The 22792-nt window shown below is 48.7% G+C and overlaps 1 protein-coding gene and 1 non-coding gene across 6 annotated transcripts in view; both read left to right on the top strand.

Annotated features, from left to right (window-relative positions):
• The window catches only part of Spi1 (Spi-1 proto-oncogene), a 31116-nt gene extending 10067 nt beyond the window's left edge, over window positions 1-21049 (top strand). For 2 of the 5 annotated variants that reach the window (XM_074045256.1, XM_020179153.2), the window contains 4 exons: window positions 7866-7965; window positions 18691-18878; window positions 19645-19807; window positions 20355-21049. In XM_074045256.1, coding sequence (XP_073901357.1) covers window positions 7866-7965; window positions 18691-18878; window positions 19645-19807; window positions 20355-20674 — 771 coding nt within the window. In that variant the 3' untranslated portion in view covers window positions 20675-21049. Of the gene's footprint in view, window positions 1-5032; window positions 5328-7865; window positions 7966-18690; window positions 18879-19644; window positions 19808-20354 lie in introns of those variants that run through there. The other 3 variants (XM_020179155.2, XM_020179156.2, XM_020179154.2) reach the window with 3 other exon arrangements.
• LOC141416367 (U6 spliceosomal RNA) lies at window positions 16805-16907 on the top strand. The gene has a single exon (XR_012441114.1). It is a non-coding gene; the product is annotated as a U6 spliceosomal RNA (small nuclear RNA).
• Window positions 21050-22792: the final 1743 nt, after the last annotated feature.

Genomic DNA, 22792 nt, shown 5'->3' with positions numbered 1-22792 from the left:
ACCTCCCACCCAGCCTAGTTCAGCACCACAGTGCACTGCAGAGCATCAGTGGTTCACCTTCGTGATCTGGGGTGCCTGGGAGCCGCAGTGGTTGGCCCTACCTGGCATCACAAGAGAATCTTGGACCATATATTACTAGCCAGTGAAAAGATCAAAACTCACAATTCAAAGTACTTTATTTGAAGTTTCTACTAAATGCATAGCCCTTTCACGCCATTGTAAACTTGGAAAAATCATACACTGAACCATTGTAAGTCAGGAACTGATGGCATATCCAAACAGTGGACTGCTATACAGTCGTTAAGATGCACAAGACGGTTTTGTATGCACAGATGTGGAATTAATTTAGGATAAAAAAAACACCAGAAGTGCAATGTGTTTGGTGTGCTACTTTCTGTGTAAATTTTTTAAAAAAGAATGAATCTGTTTCCATGCATGTCTGCTTTAGATACTTCTCGATAGACACACAGGGGTCAGGTAACAGGTGGAGCATCTGTAGAGACGGAACTGGACAGTTGCTGATGTTTCTGTACCGTTTGAATAGTGTATCATGCATGTCTGTATTATCCAAAAAATAAAATAATCAAAAACTTCTTTTTTCTTCTCATTCCCTGGAGACCCCAAGATTTTCGGTCAAACCCAAAATCTCACCTGCTGGCTAGTGAGTCAGAAGCACATTCTGGCATGGTGATCTGGTGACCACTGGTGAAGGGGGGACCCTTTCTGAGCCCTATTTACTCTGCTGTGCAGGAAGGAAGCTAGGAATGTGCTGCTTTCTCTGAGGCCCCATCACCTGGCCACCAGCTGTCCCAACTCACTTCTCCTTTGTTCCTCTTCTATCCTCCCTTCCCTTTTGCCTTGTCCTGTTCTCTTCTCTTTCTTGCCTGAGTCTCTCACTGCCTGTTTCTCACTTCTCTCTGCTCTTTCCTCCGACCTATTTTCTTTCTTTTTCCCTTGCCAGCATCTCCTTCCTGTCCTTCCTGCTTTCTCCATGCCTTGGTTTCTCAGTGCTCCTTCTTCCTTCTTCCTTCTGTTCCTAGTCCTGCCCAAGGCACCCACAAGCTGTGTGAGTCTCCCCAGTCACCAGTCTTTCGTGCTTCAGTTTAATAGGCGGTTGTCTTGGTTGCATGAAGTCACAGGGCAGGAGCACCCAGCATGGTCCCAAGGCACTCAAACAAACATTTTTTTTCCTTTTTTTTTCAGTACTGGGGCTTGAACTCAGGGGCTACATCTTGAGCCACTCCACCAGCCCTTTTTTGTGAAGGGTTTTTTTTTTGAGACAGGGTCTTGTGAACTATTTCCCTGGGCTGGCTTCAAACCACAATCTTCCTGATTTCTGCCTTCTGAGTAGCTAGGATTACAGGCATGAGCCACTGGCACCCAGCTATTTTTTCCTTTTTAAGGCACTATTTATTAACCCTGGGGTTGTCAGTTATCTGACTGTCCCTGTCTCTCATGATGCTCCATGCCATATGGTGGGATTATGTCACAATAAACCCACTGAAATAGAAAAATAACATGTCAAAATGCATTTAATTCACTTACGTATGAAGCATCCTAGCCCAGCCACACAGCTCACTGTCTTAGTCATTTCCCATCATGATCGGGGCAGACGAGGAGCCTTCCTGTAAGACCTGTACGCCACTGCCACTGCTAGGTTCTACTCAGAGCTTCTTGGAATCTGGGCCTACTGTTCCCAAGGAGTTGAATATAGCAGGTCCCTGGGACAGGGGTGAAGAGGCCTGTGGTGGGCCTTGGGGGCAGAGGGAGTGGAAGAGAGTGGGTAGGAAGGTTTGCTGTGCTGCTCAGAGCACGGTGTGTTTATTTGTTTTTGTTTTGTTTTGTGGTACTGGGGACTGAACCTAAGTCCTTGTGTATGCTAGATAAATGCTTTACTTCTTGATCTATGCCCCAGTCCTTTTATTCATATGTTTTGTTTCTTTATTATTATTATTATTATTGTTGCTGTTATACTGGGGGTAAATTGTGACATTTATGAAAGTTCTTACTATTTATCATAGTTGAATTCACCCCCTCATATTTTTTGTTTTTGAGATAGGGTCTCACTAACTGCCCAGGGTGGACTTGAACTCAGGATCTTCCTGCCTCAGCCTCCCATGTAGCTGGGATTACAGGCACGTGCCACCAACTTGGCTCATTTCTAGAGAATTTTGGTCCTGGATGTCTTTCTCTGTCTCTGTCTGTCTCTGTCTCTCTCCTTCTGGGTTTTGACCCCAGTATCTTGTACAAGCTAAGCATTTGCTGTACCACAGCCTCTGGATCTTCCTTGTGGGCTGATTTACCCAGGCTTCTTGGACTTAGTCAGACCTGAGACAACAGAATCTCCTTCTTCCCCATTGGCCCCTTGGATCTTAGACTTTGGGGTCACAGAGAGGCTACCTAGTATCCTATACTCATGGGGAAGAACACCACACCCCCTGCTTATAGCCAGCAAAGGATCCACTATCTGCCCCATATACAATCTAGGCTTGGCATGGGAGGATCTGTGCCTTCCTGTCCTGCCTTGCTCCCAGTCACAAGGACAGTGGCTTGCTGTTCCCATGTCCTTTCCCGCCTCCTTGCTTTTTTTTCAGGCTACTCTCTTAAGCAGATATGCCCTTTCCTTTGCGTGTTGTCTCCGGGTTATCCTACCTGTAACCCTGAGCAAATTAATTGCTTCAGATGCACCTAGTACCTCCCTGCCTTGTGCTCCCCTCCACAAAAACCACACTGTCTGTTTACATGTCTAAGGCCAGTGAGCTCCTGGAGTTCTATGAAGACCTCATTCATGCTGTGCCTGGGCCTGTCTGGAAGACACTAAATAAAAAGTTAGTGATTAAATGAATGAATGAGTAGATAAAAAAGCACATAAACGAAACACACCAGACAATAATCCAAGACAATAATAAACAAATAAATGAAAGAACTAAATGAACACATCAAGCAGGGCCTGGTTCTCATGGAGCACACAATTCCATGCCCCACAATCTAGTCACCTGAAGCTTGGCCTTCTTGATGAGGAAGTGAGGAGCAAGAATGGAGCTGATGCCAAGGCAGACTGTTTCTCCCCTCTTCTCAGGGAGGGGCCTTGGTCAGGTTCCTAGGAGTAGTGAGGACTGTGGCCTGGCTCCTTTGGAGAGTCCCAAAACAACAGCAACAAAAAAAATCCAGTGAAGATGTTAGTGAAGTTGACCTAATGAGCTAGGGACTGTGAATGCCTGGTCTTAGCTGGCCATGAAAAAACAGTGGAGAACCTGGGAATCAACTGGCAGGAAGGAGGAAGGCAAGTCTTAGTGGGGAGAGGATATAAAGCAAGAGACCAGATTTATTTACAGGGGAAGAAACTGAATTCTCAAGACATCCTTCACTGGTAACTCATGCCTACAATCCTAGTTACTCAGGAGGCAGAGATCAAGGTATAGTCCCTGAGTTTAAACCCCAGTACTGCAAAACAAACCCAACCAACCAAACAGAAAAAGCCCTTCATCAGCCAAGTAGACTCACCAGAGATCAATGGGACAAAAACTTTTACATCCCTCCATCCTCCACATCAGATCTCTGAAGGCAGGAAACTTGTACAATACATTTTTTTGTTTTCTCAGCGCTCAGCAGAGTCTGAAACTCAGTTATATTGGGAGGATGCATGGCTTCACGGATGGATGGATAGGTGGATGGGTGGATGGATAGATGGATGAGTGGATAGATGGATGGATAACTGGATGGATGAATGAATGGGTGGATGCATGGATAGATAGATGAGTGGATGAGTGGATGGGTAGACAGGAAGATGGTTGGATAAGTGGGTGAGCAGAGATAGGTTGACAGGTAAATGGATAGATAGATAGATAGATGGATGAGTAAGTGGATGAATGAGTAGATGGGTAGATAGGAGGATGGGTGGAAAAGAAGATGGTTGATAGGTGATGATAACATGGATGGATGGATGGGTGGACGGAATGTAGATGAGTGAATAGGTGAATGCGTGGATGGACCAATGGGTTGATGGATGTACGGGTGGATGAGTAGATGAGTGGATGTGAAAATGAACATATGTGTGGATGGGTAGATGGATGCACGGATGAATGAATGGCTAGATGGATGAGTGGATGAGTAGATTGATAGACTAATAGATGACCAGATTGATAGATGAATATACCGTGGATAAACAGATGAAAATAGGGACTGATGGACTGATATCAGGAGACTGGACTGATTTATGGATGTCTAGATTCTGGCTTGTGGCCATGTAGATAAATGATAGGTAGGTGGATGAATTGACTGACAGATAAATGGACTAATAAATGGGTAGTTGGATAAACAGATAGATAAATGAATATATATATGGTTGACTTGATGACTAGATAATCAGAGAGATAGATAAGTGGGAAAATAGATGAATGGAAAAATTTCTAAACTAGGAAGACTAGCTTGATATCCATGCATTGGGAAGTGGTGGGGAAACAGAAATCTGGGCTTGGAACAGAGCTGCTAGGGATTTAGAAGCAGCTGTGGTGCTCAGGAAGCTGGGAGGAGAGGGTAAGAAGCAGGACTCTCCCCTGGTAGAGGGGAAGCCCATGTGAAGGGACAGAGAAAAAGAACAAAACAGCACTAGGCTGAAGACCCTACCCTGAACCCAACCCCAGCCTAGGTAGAACCTAGCAGGGGACGTAGGGCCTACAGAAGAGCCAGGCCCGGTAGCCTTGGGATCTGAACCCTCAGCCAGTCATGCTTACCCTAGAAAGTAGATTTCCCAAGAGGCCACCACTCTGAGCTCATGGAGGTGACTGTTGGCCACATGGGGGTCTCGGAAGAAGTAGGTGTGGTTGAGCTAGGGGCTAGAGAGCCTTGGCAGGGCCCAGGGTATGGGACAGCAGAGGCCTCCTGGTGATAGAACTCCCTTTTTTCCCTCCCAGCCTCAGCTTCCTCTGGGCAGGGGGCCTGGCCCCCATGGCCTCCCAGGCCAGCCCCTTGAGCACCACCTGCCCCAGCCGGCCAGAGACTTCCTGTAGCGCAAGAGATTTATGCAAACGGGCTGGGGCGGTGATGTCACCCCAAGGGGACTATCTCCCAGCGGCAGGCCCTTCGATAAAATCAGGAACTTGCGCTGGCCCTGCAATGTCAAGGGAGGGGGCTCAACCAGGGCTCCTGTAGCTCAGGGGGCAGGCCTGAGCCCTGCGTCCGCCCCACGACTGTCCAGCCCCTCGACGGGGCACCCCGTCCTGAGGGGCTCCGCACTGGCCCCCACCGAGGCAGGGGATCTGACTGGCTTGGAGTTCGGCTGGATGTTACAGGCGTGCAAAATGGAAGGGTTTCCCCTCGTCCCCCCTGTGAGTACTGGGGCTCCTCCACTAGCCCAACCTGGGCCCTGGGAAGCCTGCCCGGCTGCCCACTAACCCGCCAGCCAACCCTCTGTCCTCGGGCTTGCTATCAGTGGGAAGTTGGTGTTTCCTTCTGGAGCTCCTGGCCTGAGACCCAGCGAGGGGCCATTGGTTTCCTCAGAGCATGCCCTGGCTGGCTGAGGGCTGAAGGCTGGGCCCATGGTGCCGCTGTGATCGGTGGGGCCTGAACAGTTATTTATAGATGGGCTAGGGTGGCAGCCTGAGCTCCAGGGCAAGGGTGCTGGGCTGAGGATGGTGAGACAGCAGTGAGAAGTACCAGAGGAGAAGATGGGGAGTCTGGCTTAGGGGGAGCCAGTCTCCAGGACTGGAAGAGTTGAGCACAGAGGAAACAGGCAGAGCTCCCAACCCTTGGCCTGGGGGCTCCTGGAGACAGAGGCTGATAGAACTCTGGGTCCCCATTGGGTTCCCAACTTCCAGACTGAGGCATGAAACAGAGGAATGGCTGTTGACCCAAGTTTCTGGGCCTTGGGCCAGGGCCAGGTCCCTCAGAGACTGGGATGGGGTTCAGGCTAGGCAGGATCCAGGTGTGCAGCAGAGACATGGCAGTTAGGTTTGGGACCAGGGCTGAGTTCAGGCAGAGGCTAGGCAGAGGATGGAGCTGGGAATGGGCTGGGACAAAGATTGGGGCTGGTGTAGGACCTGGGTTGAATATCAGATTTGAGTTAGAGTGGGACAGACAGAGAGACTGAGTCTGGGGTAAAAATGCAGGAGTCCCAGGGGACCCCCAAGAAAGGCAGGGCAGCAGGCGGGGCCCATCTCTTCTGTTATCAGTGACAGTTGCAGCTGTAGGCAGGTGTCAGACCAGGGTCCCTTGGAGAGGACCCTTCTGCCTTCTCTCACTCCATGTTCTCTTTGGGGTGGGGAGGCATGGTGGGGAGCCAGAAAGGCTTGGCAGGGCCTGTCCACCTGACTCAGCTTTCCCGGCTGGAGACAGCTCCCCTCTCTGCCCTACCCATTCTTAGATCAGAGCCCTGGGAGGCACCCCAGACCTGACATCACGGCCGACATCCTGTGGCAGGCCAGGCCATACTGCCTGGAAACATGGGGGACAGGCTCAGGGTGTACCCCATCCTGACTCCTTCCCCCTACCAGTAGCAAGAAGCAGATAAAGTGATAGACATTGTCCCAGCAAGAGCCTTCTCTGCCTCAAGAAAGCCAGAGGCCTAGGGGCTTCCCCACACATCTCTGGGTCTAGACCTCTCAGTCATGAACACCAGACAGAGCTGGGCAGGGGACAGATCTTCTTGGGTTACCACCTCTAGACCATCAGCCCTCTCTCCAGCTCCAGGTGCCACTCTGAGTGTCTCCTGTGAGGGTGGGCTCCCAAGGCAGCCCTGAAGGCCACAGTGACTGTTGTGCAATCCTTGGGCACATTGCGGGGGTGGGGAGAGAACTGATGACTGTTGGGAAGGCTCCGGGTGTGCATGTCCCTGAGCCCAAGCCACTGAGTGAGGGTGGAGGGAGGTGGACAGGGAGGAGGCAGGAGGAGGAGTGAAAAGGAGGGAGGGGGAGGAGGGAGGAGGAAGTTAGAGAGGAGGAGGACTAGGAGGCAGGAGGAGGTAGAAGAGGAGAAGGAGTGAAAAGAAGGACGGGGAGAAGAAAGAGGAGGGGAGAGGAAGGAAGAAGAAGGAGCAGGGAATATTCCATGGGGGAGTTGAAAGGAGGAGGGAGAGTGAGGGATCAAGGCCCTCTGTTCCTTGGCCCCCAAAGCATACCTGGGTAATCTCTGTACAAACCATTAGCGTGACAGTCATTGTGGTGTGGCAAAACACAGGCTGTGAGGGAGAGTGGGGGTTGGCTGGGCTGGCTGTGGCAGGAGGATGCAAGTGTGCTGTGCTGGAATGGGGGTGTCTCTGGGAGGGCTGTGGGTGTGAACGTGTCAATGACTGGAATGCAATGTGTGCATGTGTGTGTCAACCCATCTGACTTTGCACACAGGGGTGAGTGTACAATACTGTGTGTGTGTGCAAGTGTGATGGCCCTTAGAGTGGGTGTAAAGATGGGTATGGAGTATAGGTTTATGACAGTGTGATTGTGCACGTGTGTGGCTGTGAAAGTATGAGTGGACATGTCGTGTGAGTTCAAGTGTGGGGTTTGGGTAGGAGTGTGGCACAAGGAGTATGTGTGCATTTGAGAGAAAGGGTGCATTGGTGTGAATGTGAGAGTGTCTGGTGTGAGTGTATGAGAAGGCCGTGAGGGCTGTGAGGAGTAGCACAACAGAGGAAGGGGCTGTGCCCTCCTCTCAGCCCTAGTCTTTTCACCTCTGACCTCCATGCACTGTCACTGCCTTTTACCTCTCCTGGGGCCCTGCCTGTGGTCCTGACCTCTTATATTCCAAGCAGAGGGAAGGTTGCAGGCCAACACACTGTTCAGTCAGGGAGGGTGGTATGGACCCACACACTGGGGGACTGAAAACTAGGTTGGAGTCTTCCCAACAGTCCAGGCCCTGACACTCTTCTCTCTCAGCAGCCAACAGAAGACCTGGTTCCCTATGACACAGATCTGTACCAACGCCAGACACATGAATACTACCCCTATCTCAGCAGCGATGGAGAAAGTCATAGTGGTGAGTACAGGGCCTCCATCCCCTCTTCTTGGCCTGGCTTGGATGCTGAACACCTCCTGGGGCTGGAGAGGGAGAAAGAAGAACTGGGCTCCCAGGCTTTGGAATTCTGAGGATCAGATGGAGTCAGTGCTTGGGGAAGTGAGTTTCTTGTCCCTACATCCTCGCCACCACCTTCCCCTGTTACTGAACATCTTCTGTGTGCCAAGGGAGAGATTAGTTTCTTCCACATTCACCTTGTCCAGTCTTCAAGGACATACTTATAAATGAGGACACTGAGGCTGAAGGAGTTAAGTGATCTGCACAAGGCCTCATGGCTGGTTGGGGAAATCCAGATTTGTCTATCCCATATCCAGGGCTTTTCCTTGACCTATTTACTTGCAACCCACTCCTCCAGCCCCCCTTCTTCTCTGTTGTCACTCCCTTTATCCAGAACTCCTCCTGGTGCACACCCACTCCCTGCCATGTGTGGCTAACAGTGTCTCTCTATTGCAGAACTACTGATATTTTGGGTTGGATAATTTCACAGTGTGGGGGCCACTCTGTGCGTATGATAGGAGAATTAGTAGTATCCTCAGCCTCTTCCACTAGCTGCCAGCAGTGCCACCAATAGTGACAACCAAAATCTCTCCAAGTATTACTACCTTGCCCTGGGGTGGTAAAATGCCCCTCAGTTGAGAACTGCTGGGTTAAGTGAAAGCCTCCAAAGACCTTGGTTCAGCCAAGGCACCCAGTTGGCTGGGGGCGGAGTGGGAAGAAGCCTGGCCCAGGAGTCTTTCTGTCTGGGTCTAACTGTCCACACCAAGGCTCAGAGGAGAGGACAGGCCGTCTGTGCCTGGAGCCTAGGAAAGGACTGGGACAGGTCACCTGAAGTTGATCTTGCATGTTGATCTGGGTATCTTTGAACAAACGTTGAGGTGGACCAGGTAAGGGACTAGTTCTTGCTGGGGGATTTTTCAGGGGATCTGAGCCCAGAGACAGGGGGTATCTGCAGCCCCACAGGGCAGAGGCACACTGAGTGCCATAGCTGAGGAAGACTTCACACTTGACAGCCACACCAGGGATGCCATGTGGCAAGTCCCATATTTAAGGCTCTTGCTTTTGGATGCCAAACCATGAGAACGGTTTCACCTGGAACTCATACCTGGCACCCATTATAGAGACTATGCCTGGAAGTGAATGCAAAGGGGACAGGTGGTAGATTGACATCAAGGCCACATCTGGGAACTCTGAGGCTTCTTTCAGAATCCCAGGGCTTAGAAAGGCTTGAAAATGTTCTCTTTTGATCCTTTAAGCTTATTTCTAATTATATAAGAAATTCATCTTTTCTGTGAAAACACCAGAGAATACCAGAGACCTGAACACACCCACCTTTTCAGCAGTCAGTTCCAAGCCGTGAGGCCACTCAGGGCTTGAGGAGGGCGCCCCCTGGTGGTTCAATCTCAGCAGCTGGGCCCCCTTCTTGGGGTTGCTTGCTCCTTGGCCCAATCCTGCTTGCAATTCGCTGGGTTTAGGGGCATTTCCTTTGGGTCTTCCACAGCCTCATTTTTCCTTTTTGAACTTGAGGGTGCTGTGTACACAGCTAGAAACTAGCTAGGCCTGGGGCTAGGCCGATGGAGTGAGTGTTTTACAGAAAGCCTGGCTTTCCCTGGCTCAGGAACCAGATGGGTTCCTTGTATTTGGGATGGGGCTGTAGGATAACTCCTGGTTGGACACGTGGGCACTACACTTTGGGCACGAGCCCCCAGTTTCTCCAAAGACTCCCCCAGTGTTCCCTGCCTTCTCACCTCCCTTTTCACCATCATTATTGCCAATCTGGGTCTCTGTATTGTCCCTTCCTAACACCTGCTGGAAGATACTGCCTAAAGGCACAAGGAAGGAGACCATCCCTCCTCCCCCCATCCACTGATTTCTGCCTACCCATATTTTTAGGTAGTAATTCTTAGTGAAAAGGTTTTGGGGTGTGTCTGGGTGCAGTTCTGGCTCCATTTATTCATCAGCCGTGTAGTGCTGGGGAAAGTAACTTAACCTCTCTGAGTCCCTGTTTCCTCATCTGTAAAACTGAGAATACAAAACTACTTCACAGATTTGTGACGGTAATATGCGTGATCTGCGAGGTCATGTACATGAATGAGGTCTCATTCCTGAGACAAGACGCAGGAAACTCTCAGCATGTGCTATGTTGACTTTACTGCAGCCCCCAAGCAAGGAAGGAGGAAACAATGAGGGGAGTGGGAGAAACACAGAGGGTTCTGTGAGTCATTGTCCACTGACCTGTGTGACAGCCAACCAGCTGTCCCTCATCAGTTTACCTACACATCCATCCACTTACCCTTCTACCCACCCATTCATTCACCCACACATTCATCTACCCACCTATCCATCCATGACCCATGCATCCATCCGCTGACCCATCCACCTACTCACTCTTCCATCTACTCACCCACCCATCTATTCAATCATCCATCCATTCTCCTACTTTTCCATTCATGTACTCACCCTCCCATCTACTCACCTTCCATCTGCTCATCCATTCACTCACTCTTTCATTTCCCACCCACACATCCATCCACTCACCCATCCATCCTCCCATCCATCCATCCACTCTTCCAAACATCCACCTACCTATCCATCCACCCACCTATCCATCCTTCCTTCCAATATACTCTCCCCTCCATCCTTCATTGGTCCATCTATCAAAGAGTTTCTGATTATGTGCCATGTACCACACACTGTTGTAGGCACCCAAGAGTCCATGATGAACAAATCAGACAAGGCACTGCTCTCCTGGAGCTTATATTCCAGTGAGGAGAGAGTAAACAACCAGTAAGTAGACATGTAATCATAAGTCCTACGAAACACAGTGTGTAATGCAGGGTTTGTTTGTGTGCCACACTCACGAGTGAGTGGTCAGGAGGTGGATGTGCAGGTAGAGTTGAAATCTGAGTGGAGAGGAGGGAACAGTACATGGGAAGGTAGGTAGAGGAGGGGTTCAAGAACAGGCAGCAGCAAGTGCAAAAGCAGGAGATTCCAGCAGAGGACCAGCGGCTACTGAACACTGGGTTGTGGAGATAAAATGAAGCCAGAGGGGCAGTGGGGACAGATCACAAAAGGCATGAAGACCATGAGGGAGTGTGGATTTTATCCTATAGAAAATTTTTGGTTTTGTTTGCAGTGCTGGGGCTAAAAACTAGTGCCTCATATATGCTAGGCAAGCACTCTTTACACAAAGGTACATTGCCAAGTGTACTGGAGAGTGTTAAGTGAAGAAATGGAATAAGCAGAAAAGTGTGTGTGTGTGTGTGTGTGTGTGCTTATGCAAGTGTGTGTGATGAAAATTTAAGTACATTTTAAATCTTTTAAAATGTTATTTATCAAAATAACAAATAGTTATTGCCAAAACTTAAGACATACATAGCATATCAAGAAAAACATTCCTCTCTCCCCTCTTCCTCCCCACTGACAGTAATATCTATCCTTGCAGACATTTTACTCTGCGTCTATTAACCTGTGTGTTTGTAAATAAATACAAACACACATGCATACTCAAAATGGAATTGCCATAGCATGTAATTTTGCCGGGTTTTGTATTTTGCGTGTTTTTGCAGTACTGGGGTTTGAATCCAGGGCCTTGAGATTGCTAGGCAGGTGCTCTACCATTTGAACCACACCTCCAGCCCTTTGTACTCTAGTTTTTTGAGATAGGGTCTCTCTTTATGCCCAGGTTGGCCTGGACCACAGTCCTCCTATACATGCTTCCTGCATAGCTGAGATGACAGGCGTGCCTATCAGGTCCAGGTTTATTGGTTGAGATGGGAGTTTCAAGAACTTTTGCCCAGGCTGGCCTTAAACCTCAATCCTCCTGACCTCTGCCTCCCAAATAGCACAGGCATGAGCCTTCAAATCCCTCATGCAACTTGCTATTCCTTACTTAAATCTCTCATGGACATTCTTCCATGACACACATAGCATACATAGCATGTCAGGGAGATCAAGCTGTTTCACTAACAGAGAGAAGCCTTTCTATTGCAGAGCTATGAAAATGTGCAAATGAATATTCGAAACATTATTCATTCACAAGTGTTGGTTTTTACTGAGGGCTTTCCAGGGGCTGAGTGGAGATAAACCAGCTTGATTTTCAAGTTTGAGACAGTATCTATTCAGTTGTGCTGTGAAAGAGGAGAATTTGACTCCAGCTAGTCACATCTGTCCACAGGTACATGGTAACTTTTGTTACAGCAGTACTGGATTTTCCAGTTACGACCACCTGACCATCACTCTCACCTGAGCCACACAGTGTCCTTGGCTATCTGAACTTTCTCATCCCAGCCCATTCCCAATTGCAATCTGGGGTGACCATGGGCAAGAGAGTCCGCCCCTCTGTGCCTTAACTTCTTTGTAATGATGCTGCTTCACAGGACTGTGGTAAGACTGAGTGAGTTACTTGCACATGGTGCATGTAGTAAAGAGCGACTGCACAGAACGACTTGCTATTATCATTACAGTCCCCCAAGCAAGGACATGTGAAGGTAGGATAGTTTGTATTTTATCTCCTGTCTTTATTCCGTGCTGTCACTTGATAAATAGTGTTTTGGCTGTGTACGGAATTCAGGTTGAAAATTTGGAAGCATTTCTCTATTGTCTTCTGGTTGCTAGAGTTTTTCTTATGAAGTTTGATGCTTTCCATTTTCTCTTTTTGTGTAGCCCTGTTTTTGTTTTCATTGCTTATTTTTTCTGTTTTGTCTCTGGAAGGTTTTTTTTTTGTTGTTCATTTTTGATTTTTTGAGCCTTGCCGTGCAGCCCAAGCTAGCCCTGAACTCATTTTGAAACCAACCTAGGCTGGTTTCAGACTCAAACTCACAATTCTCCTGCCTCAGCTTGGGATTACACATGTGTAACACTATACCTGGCTGAATAAACTGTTTTTTTTTTTTTTTTGGTAGTACTGGGGTTTGAACTCAGGGTCTCTCACTTCCTAGGCATGAACTCTACTACTTGAGTCACTCCACTATCCTTTTTCGTGTTGTGTATTTTTTCAAGGTAGGGTCTTGAGAACTATTTTCTCAGGGCTGGTTTGAACCACAATCCTGATCTTTACCTCCTGAGTAACTAGGATTACAGGCATGAACCACTGGAGCCCAGCTGAATCAACTTTTTAAAAGGTCCCTCTGGCTGTTGGATGGAGAACAGATGAAAAGGAGGTCAGAACAGGATCTGAGAGAAAAAGCACTTCAGAAAATCCTGGAATAATCCAGGCAAGAGATGATGGAGGCTTGGATAAGAGTAGTGGCAGGAGAGAAAGGAGTGGACAGATTCAGAACAGATTTTGAAGGTAGGGCTTGTAGGGTTTGCTATTTTTGTTATTCTTTTTAATTATGTAAAAAAAATCCACATAGCATAAAACTTACCATCCTAACCATTTCTGAATATACAGACAGAAATTAAATCCAAACACATTGTTAATGCAACCATCACCACCATTCATCACTGGAGCTCACTGCATCTTGAAAACTGAACTGTGTACTCACTAAACAGGAATTCCCCATTCCTCTTATTCTTCAGCCCCTGGTAACCACCTTTCTACTTTCTCTCTCCTGAATTTGGCCACTTTTTGTACCTCATGTTAATGGACTCATACAGTATTTGCCTTTTTAAAACTAGATCATTTCGCTTAGAAGAATGTCCTCACATTCACATGCTTGAATGTGTCAGTATTTCCCTTCTTTTAGGGTTGACTAATATTCCCTTGGATGGGCACCTCACACTTTGCTTATTTGTTCCTCTGTTGATGGACACTTAGGTTGTTTCTACTTTTTGACTACTGTGAATAAGGCTGCTATGAACATGGAGGTACAAATAGTTCTTCATAGTTCTGATTTGAAGTCTTTTGGAAATATACCCACAGGTGGACTTCTGGACCATGTTGTAATTCTGTTTTTAATTTTTTGAGGAACTACCACACTATTTCCATAGTGGCTGCACTATTTTTTCAAGCTCTCTGATGGTGCACAAGGTTTGGTTCTAATTTCTCCACCTCTTTAGCAACACTTGTCACTTAATGTTTTTTATATGCTAGTCATCCTAATGGGTATAATGGAATTTGCTGAAGGCATTGGTGATGGAATTGGTGAAGGAAGTGAGTTCTAAAGTATCACCCTTTCTCTCCATCCATCCATCCATCCATCCACCTACCCATCTACCCACCCCCATCCATCCATCTACCCATCAATCCAGAGTTCCACATATTCTTCCATCCTTTCATCCACCAGCCATGTGTCCATCCATCAATTTTTCATATGCTTATCTAATCATTCACTTCTCCTCCTTTCTAGCGGTCCTTCCCTCACCTACCAAACCTTTCCATTCATCTTGCACTAACTTATCCAGCTAATAAGCATACCAAGTATCTTTTATATACCATGCATATTGCAAGATGCTATAGAATGAACAAAACATAGGTCTTACTAGATTCATTTTTATAACAGGGAAAATAATTAAACCTCTAATAATCAAGATACAAAGAAGAGGGTAACAAGTGCCATGAGAGCTCTCTGCTTTCTGGGCCTAGTTTACACATCTGAACAATTTTCAAGAGGTCTGGGATCTGGGAGCCCTAGTCCAATGTTGTGTGGTTTCATCAGAAGGTTTTTTTCTTCGACTTTCTCTCTCTCTCTCTTTTTTTTTTTTTTTGTGGTACTGGGGTTTGAACTCAGGGCCTACACCTTGAGCTCTTGAGCCACTCCACCAACCCTTTCTTGTGATGGGTTTTTTCGAGATAGAGTCTTGTGAACTATTTTCCCAGGCTGGCTTTGAATTTCAATCCTCCTGATCTCTGCCTCCTGAGTAGCTAGGATTATAGGCGTGAGCCACTGGTGCCCAGCTCTGGCCCCTCCTTTCATGATTCCTCATCTTTCATCTCTGTTTTGATTGTACCTTTGCTCCCTTGGGGACAGCCCTGGGCTTCAGACTGGGGTTTCTGTTCTGAGGAGATAAGGTCAGCTGAATGACTCTTAAGACTTAATTTTTTTGTGGGGAGTTGTTTTGAATATTAATTTATTTTTATCCTGGTGACAACTGTATAAGAATAGGGATGTGTGGGTAGGGCTTTGGTCCCATGTTCAAAGCTGGTTTAGAAGGAGGAAATGAGAGATCAGGACAAATAGGTTATTTCTGGCTGTGTGGATGCTGGCTGGCTGGATGAGTTATGGATGACTGATGGGTACAAAATGGGTGGGCGGATGGATGGATAACGCCTGGATGGGTAGGTGAATGTTGGTTGGAGGAAAGATGGTTTAATGGCTGAAGGATGGACAAATGATGATTGGATAAGATGATGGGTGGTGGATAGACAGATGGACAAGAGCAGTCAGCAAAGTCTCCCAAGGTCACCATAGGTCTTGCTTTAAAGCTTTCACTAATAGTCTTGTTCCCTGGAGGTGGTATGGGACAGTGATAAGAGTTACACAAAAGTGAATTTGGATCCTGACTCTACCAATGACTGCTGTAGACAAGGCACTTAACCTTTTTGAGTCATTGTTTCCTTATGTGCAAAAGGAAGAGCATAGTATAGTGGCCACCTTCTCAGGGTTAGGGTGAGGGATAAATGAGGTAATGTATAATAAACTTTTAGCAGAGTATCTGGTACATTAAAAACACATTAAAAGTTAGCTTTTATTGTTTGTAATCAAATATTGATTGAGGCCTACTATGTGTTGTTTGCCTAACAGGTTACAGAAAGGATATCCCAAGTTATCCTCAGATATGCAAATGATATTACATTCTTTTGAGGAACTGAGTCATGCTAAGGGGAAATATGGATGGTCTCGGGGCAGATTGCCTGGGTAGCCCAGTGAAGTGACAACAGGGACGAATGCATTCAGGAGGAGTTGTTCAGACAGGAGGTACGAGTCCAGGGGTGCTGACCTTTGTAATATGAGGATTCCTTGTATTGTTCTCTTGAAGTGCCCTGTATTTGGAGTGTTTCCGCCTACCAGACAGATAGTTATGTTTTACTACATAACTATCTGAGCACCCAAATCAAGGGTCAAGGGGAAATTTCTGTTGGGACTTTTGAAACCTGAATTGTGACTCAGGGGTCTCTGTCACAGCCTTCAGGGTACCCTAGGGCAGGGTGAACAGACAGCAACTTTGAGAAATGCTGACCATGGGGCTGGGACAGCAGAGGCTCATGGGTGTGGAGGTGGAGCTAGGATGGGGTGGGATGGGGTGGGATGGCTGGCGAGGGAAATAGCAGTCAGGTATCCCTCACCCCACATCTGGAAAGCTTTGAGCACTCAGGGTCCCCCTGACTCTGGAGTTGGAATGGGTTTGGGATGGGAGTTGGTAGGCAAGATCCAGAAGGTATTTTACAAGGATTTGGGTACTTCAACTTGGGTAGGAGAAGCCAAAAATGGTAAGGGCCAGAAGTGGGGTTGGAGAAGGATGTACTGTTGAAATGGAAGCTGGATCCTATCTCCAAATCTGAGTTCCAGGACAGCCCCCTCAGTGAAAACTGGCGATCTTGTTAACCCATTGCAAGATGATATTACAAATTAAGTGTGTTTGTTTTTCCTGTCAGGTTTAGATAACTTTTTTTTCCTTCCCCAGTGCTAGGGATTACATCCAGGGTCTTGTGCATGCTTGGCAAGTGCTCTACCACTGAGTTTTACTTCCAGTTCCTAGTTTTCCAAGGCAGGGTTTTGCTATATACTTCAGACTGGCCTTGAACTGGCTATGTACCCCAGGCTGGCCTTGAACCCACGATCCTTCTGCCTTACCATCCCGAAAGTTGGGGTTACAGGTTTACTAATCCAGGCTCTTTAGGATAAAATATTGATATGCAGCTCGCTTTGGCAACACATACACTAAAACTGTAACTATACAGAGAAGATAGCTATCTTCTGCCTAAGGATGACATACAAATTTGTGAAGCATTCCATATTTTAAAAAATATTACTATGATGATGTTCCTTAATGTTGATTCTTAACTTTGTGCTACGTTCTATTTCAAGCATGTCGCAGGTATTGGCCTATTTACTCCTCAGAGCAAGCTGATAACATGGCTGTAATTATTAGCCCCACTTAGACAAGGGAATCAAGGCTTAGAGCAATGGAATGACCTGCCTAGTGTCACCCAGCAGTAAATGCCACAAGCAGGATTTCATCAGCTCTATTTGGCTCCTAAATCATATGCCCAGTGGCCTCCTGAAAGTGAGTCCTCGTGGTATGCATTGTTGGCTCAAATGACTTTACACATGGACAGGACCTTGGTAACTACCCAGACTTTTAAAATGGGGAATCAGAGGCCAGGGAGAAAAATGTCATGCCCAAGGTCACCCAGCAAAGACACCACTTAGCAGGATTAGAAAGTGAGTCCTAGCCATGTGCCAGGGGCTCACGCCTATAATCCTACCTATTAGGAAGAGGCAGAGATTAGGAAGATCATGGTTTGAAGCCACGCTGGGCAAATAGTTCGTGAGAACTTACCTCCAAAAATACCCAACCAAAAAGGGTCTGACAGAGTGGCTCAAGTGGTAGAATGCCTGCCTAGCAAGTGTGAGACCCTGAGTCCAAACCCAGTACCACCAAAAGAGAGAGAGAGAGAGAGAGACGAGAGAGAGAGAGAGAGAGAGAGAGAGAGAGAGAGTCCTGTGGTATCCAGTCCAGAGCTGAAAAGCATCGTCATTTCTTAGGGATGTGTGAATGACTATGATGAGTGTGTGTTTGTGTGAGAGACAAAGAGGAAAAAAGACAGGCAAATAGACAGGTATGTGTACATCTGCTTGAGTATGCATGTTCACACACACACACACATGGCTGTTGGACTTGGTGCAAAGACATCTCATACATTCCCTTTTAGGGTCACATGAAAAAAGTCTCTCTGGTCTCTATACTACACCTACTCTTGGACCCCCACACTATGCCTGGGAAGTCCCTTAGACATGTGGTAGTTTTGTTCCTGGAAAAGGTGCCCAGAGAAACCATGCCAAAGATCTTCCCTAGTCCTGAGAAAGGGCTGCCAGGGCATGTGGCTGCTTCCCAGACTTGAGTCCACCCCACCAGACTCAGGGTAGCCACAGGGAAGTTTCCAGGGAAGTGTCTGATCCTGACAACCTCCCTGGAACACAGGTGCAGCTGCCTATGGTCGTGGTTTTAAGAAGCAGCATATTGTGTCTGGACAAGTTCTGCTGTGTGAGGAATGTCAGCCCTGTGACTTTGCTGTCATACCTTGGCCATGTGACAAGGTCATGTGCAAGTGAGCGTGGGCAGCTGGGAGCTTAGGAACCTGTGGGAAGTCATAAGAGGAGGGAAGGGAATCAGCTTTCCCCGAGGGCCTGCTCTGGCTGGGGCTAGGCATTTTTACAAATGTGAAGTCATTTGTATCCTCCCAATAAAATTATCCCATTTTACAGGTGCATCAACCGAGGCTAGAAAGGCCTCTGCCTGTGCCCAAGGTCACACAACAAGTAAATGGCAAATCTAGGATTCAGACTATTGGGTTCAGTCGTCTATCTATCTCTGTCATTGTGGAGGCCTTTAACCTTGGACGTGTTATGTAGCCTCTCCAAGCTTCGTGGTTGTGTCTATAAAGTAACAAGGTGGGAGAAGACCATTAAAGGAGATGATTCCTGTAAACTTTCAGCCAGCCTGAATTACTACTTTTATGTGATTATGACCTTTGCTGCCCTGCCACCCTGACTCACCCCATTCTGTCCGTTGTTCCCACAGACCATTTCTGGGAATTCCACCCACAGAACGTGCACAATGAGTTCGAGAGCTTTGCTGAGAACCACTTCACGGAGCTGCAGAGTGTGCAGCCCCCCCAGCTGCAGCAGCTCTATCGCCACATGGAGCTGGAGCAGATGCATGTCCTCGACACCCCCATGGTGCCACCCCACACCACCCTGGTTCACCAGGTGCGTGCCGCTGGCTGTCCTCTGTCCCCTAGAGCTCATCATCAGGTCTGTGGTGAGACCTGAGAGCTTCACAGGAAGCTGACACAGGCTCTTACTCAACATGGCTTCCTGCCCCAGGGCACCAACGGCAGCCTGAACCCCAACGGCTGCTGCACTGACCCCCTGACTGACCTTGTGACCTTGTCTCCTCTCACTGAGGATCAAAAGACCCCAAGCCCCCGTCCATCCTCTCCACCCATGGGCGATCAGGGCCCTCACTGACTGCAACCTCCGCTTACTGTCCCTTCCTGTACCCAGCACCGGAATCACTGAACACTGACCTCTGCTGCCCCTCATCTTCCCCACTGGCTTCCATTACTGACTATTCTCTGTCCCAGGAACCCTGACCCCAGTCAGTGACCTCTGTAGACCTCTACCACCCCTCACTAACCTCTACAGCCCCTTAACATGCTCATCACTCCCTTATTAAATTTCACTTATGCCTGTCCCAGCCCACTGCCCCTAACGCTCCTCCTCTGCCCCAGAGCCACTGCCAGGCCAGAAAGTACCTTTGCAGTATGAGAATAGATGCCTCTTCCCCTGCCCTGAACAGCAGGCCCAGCTGGGAAGGGCAGGAAGCCAAATGTCAGTAGCCCCTTGCTCCATGTCCTACCCCCTTCTATGTGGTGGCCCCAGCATTCCTTCTTCCCTCACTCAGCAGACCCCTACTGCAGCCCTGGTCCTCCAGCTATCCCTTACTGACCTCAACCCATTCCCACACCTTCAGGTCTCCTACCTGCCCCGGATGTGCCTCCCTTACCCATCCCTGTCCCCAGCCCAGCCCAGCTCGGATGAGGAAGAGGGTGAGCGGCAGAGCCCCCCACTGGAGGTGTCCGATGGAGAGGCCGACGGGCTAGAGCCGGGGCCCGGCCTCCTGCATGGGGAGACAGGTAGGGCCCAGCCCCAGTCCCAGCCCCTGACCCAGCCAGGCTCAGCTCTTGGTCCTGACCTGACCCTGGCTGCATTTGTGCCCCTTCCATACTCCAGCCAAGGCTGACTGAGCCAGCAGCCAGGCCGCAGAGCCGTGTGAGTGTGTGAACATTTTGTGGGGCATTCAGTAGCACGGCTACCTGTGTGTTGTGAGTGTAATAGACAGCTCTCTGAAAAGCGTGTGTGCATCTGTGCATCTGGGCTGTGTATGTGCATGAGTGTGGACTTGTGAGTGTGTGTGCACGAGGGGGGTATAAGTGAGTAGGTGTGGCTAGGTGTGTGTGGATGTGTGTGCGCTGGTGAGAGAGTGACAGCTTGTGTGTGTTATGGGTGTGCATGCGTATGGAGGAGTGTGTGTGTGTGTGTGTGTGAGCCGCAATGGGCATGAGTGTGTGCCCCATGGGGGAGCTGTCCCCTGCAGATCTTCCAGTACCCATTCTTCCCCAGGGGCCACTGAAGGGGATCAGGGTCACTGTGTCCCCAACCCACCTGGCTTCTCTCCCACAGGCAGCAAGAAGAAGATCCGTCTGTACCAGTTCCTGCTGGATCTGCTGCGCAGCGGCGACATGAAGGACAGCATCTGGTGGGTGGACAAGGACAAGGGCACCTTCCAGTTCTCGTCCAAGCACAAGGAGGCGCTGGCGCACCGCTGGGGCATCCAGAAGGGCAACCGCAAGAAGATGACTTACCAGAAGATGGCGCGCGCGCTGCGCAACTACGGGAAGACGGGCGAGGTGAAGAAGGTGAAGAAGAAGCTCACCTACCAGTTCAGCGGCGAGGTGCTGGGCCGCGGGGGCCTGGCCGAGCGGCGCCACCCGCCCCACTGAGCCGCCCGCAGAGCCCGCCAGGCCCCCAGGCCCCCCGCCGGCCATAGCATTAACCCCTCGCCCGGCCCGGACACAGGGAGGACGCTCCCAGGGGCCAGAGGCAGGACTGCGGGGCCCGCCCTCATGTCACTGTCCCCTTCCTTCCAAGCCCCTGCCCTCCACCGCTTTGCCTTCCACCAGGACTCCAGCCCCGGCCAGAAGGCCACCGGGCGTCGGACCCACCCAGGGTCAGCCTTGCTTCATGACCACGGTGCTTCCTTGGGAGTCTGAGGTCGTAGCATCTTTGTAAATTGGATGCTCCTTTTTAAGCCCCTCTCCCATCTCCCTCACCCGTTAGCATCCTGGAAGATCAAGTAAAATTATTCTTAGCTACTCCTCCTGCAGCAGAGTCTCTTTCAAAAGTTTTCGTGCATCCTCTCTGGGCCTCTGTGTTCAGGGACATTTCTCTTTTCTTCATTTGATGGTTGGGTATTTATCCAATGCTGGCTGGACCCTGGGGACATGAGGATAAATGACACATAGTGCCTGACCAGTGAAACAGACCCCCCCACCCCCCAGTTATTGGGAATAGATCAGACGGAAAGGCTCTTTGCACCAGAGAGGTTTTTTAAGCCTCCATGAGGTTTCAACTCATGATAGTCTGAGTTAGCTATGATCCAATAATGATGGCAATGATGATAGCAATAACCTTGGATTTTCTGGCCGTTCAGCACCTGTCAGCTTTGAGATAAAGAGTCTAAGTAGCACTCCATTTTATAGAATGGAAAAATAAGGCTCACAGAAGTTAGATAATTTGCTCAAGGTCACACAGCTGGCGAGTGGCCAGGCTGGATCCACCCCAGAGCTGCCTGCGAGGTAAGAAACTTGACCTATCTGGAAGAGGACACTCTTCAGCCTTCAGGAGCAGGAATTAAGCCCAAAGCTCCACTGGCCACAGATACTCTCACCAGATTTGTGCTGGGCGGGACCTTGGACTCAGGGATCCCTCCTGCATAGCTCTTGTCCTGAGCACTTTGCTTGCTGGCTCCTGGCCTGCAGCAGGGGGCAGTGGTCAAAGATAACCACGGACACCTGTAAGCATCTTACTTCAGACAGTAGCAAGAACTGGTAGCAGATGGTCTGGGAGCTAGAAACTTCCCCAAGCAGTTTGCACACCTTAGGGAATCTGGATGCTAGGGACGTTAGTGTAGGGACAGACTCCTATTGGGCTCTTCATAGCCCAGCTGTGCTGTTCCCTAGCTCTAGTGCAGATCCTTAAGAGAAGGGTAGGGCTGAGTTGCCTCAGTGGGAGAGTGTGTACCTAGTATATGCAAGGCCTTGGGTTCCACCCCTAGCACTGTAAGAGTTTCCTTTTAAAGAAGACTCAGAACCTAGTGTGGCTCATGCCTGTAATCCCAGCACCCAGAAGGCTGAGCAGGAGGATGGCAAGTTCGAGGCCACGCTAGGCTGGGCTTATAGTGAGATCCTGTCCAAAACAAAAAAAAAAGCTCAGGAGCAGGTGATGTGGTTTAAAAGAGGTTAAGAATGGAAGGAAATATGGTTTTCAGTCCTTAAAGGGACAATGAATTTTGTTCGTTGGTTTGTTTTTTGTCGTACTGGGCACTGAACCCAGGGTTTCATGTATGCTGAGCAAACACTGAACCACTGAGCTACATCCTCAGCCCGACAGTGAATTTTGATCATCTGGAAATGCTTGTGCATGGAATTCCTCCTATCTGACAGTGGCTGATAAACAATCTCTCTAGATATTAGTGTTGCTCGGAGGGGGTCACAGGTAATTTTGCTTCTTTCTGTAGCAATCCTGATGTGATGGGGATCCAGTCACAGGGGGTGAGAGGTCTCAGAAACAGTGGTGGTCTGAGATGAGGGTATTCAGAACATTCTGGAACTTATCTTTAGCTAATCCTTGTGACTTTGCCAAAAAGTCACATTATTTGTGATAATGTGGCCAAATACTAAGAATGAACATTGATTCCCCGTGTTCTACATGCCAGGTAGTGCCCTAAGTGGTTCCGTTTGTGAACCCACTTCATTTGTGTGATAATCCCATATGGTGAGTGCTGCCACCCTAGCCCATTTCACAGATGAGAAGACCAAGGCACTGCAAGATTAAAGAGC

This window comes from Castor canadensis, chromosome 1, assembly GCF_047511655.1.
Source record: "Castor canadensis chromosome 1, mCasCan1.hap1v2, whole genome shotgun sequence".
Lineage (NCBI taxonomy): Eukaryota > Metazoa > Chordata > Mammalia > Rodentia > Castoridae > Castor > Castor canadensis.
The sequence above is the reverse complement of the archived record's forward strand: the minus strand, read 5'-3'. Positions and strand labels throughout refer to the sequence as shown.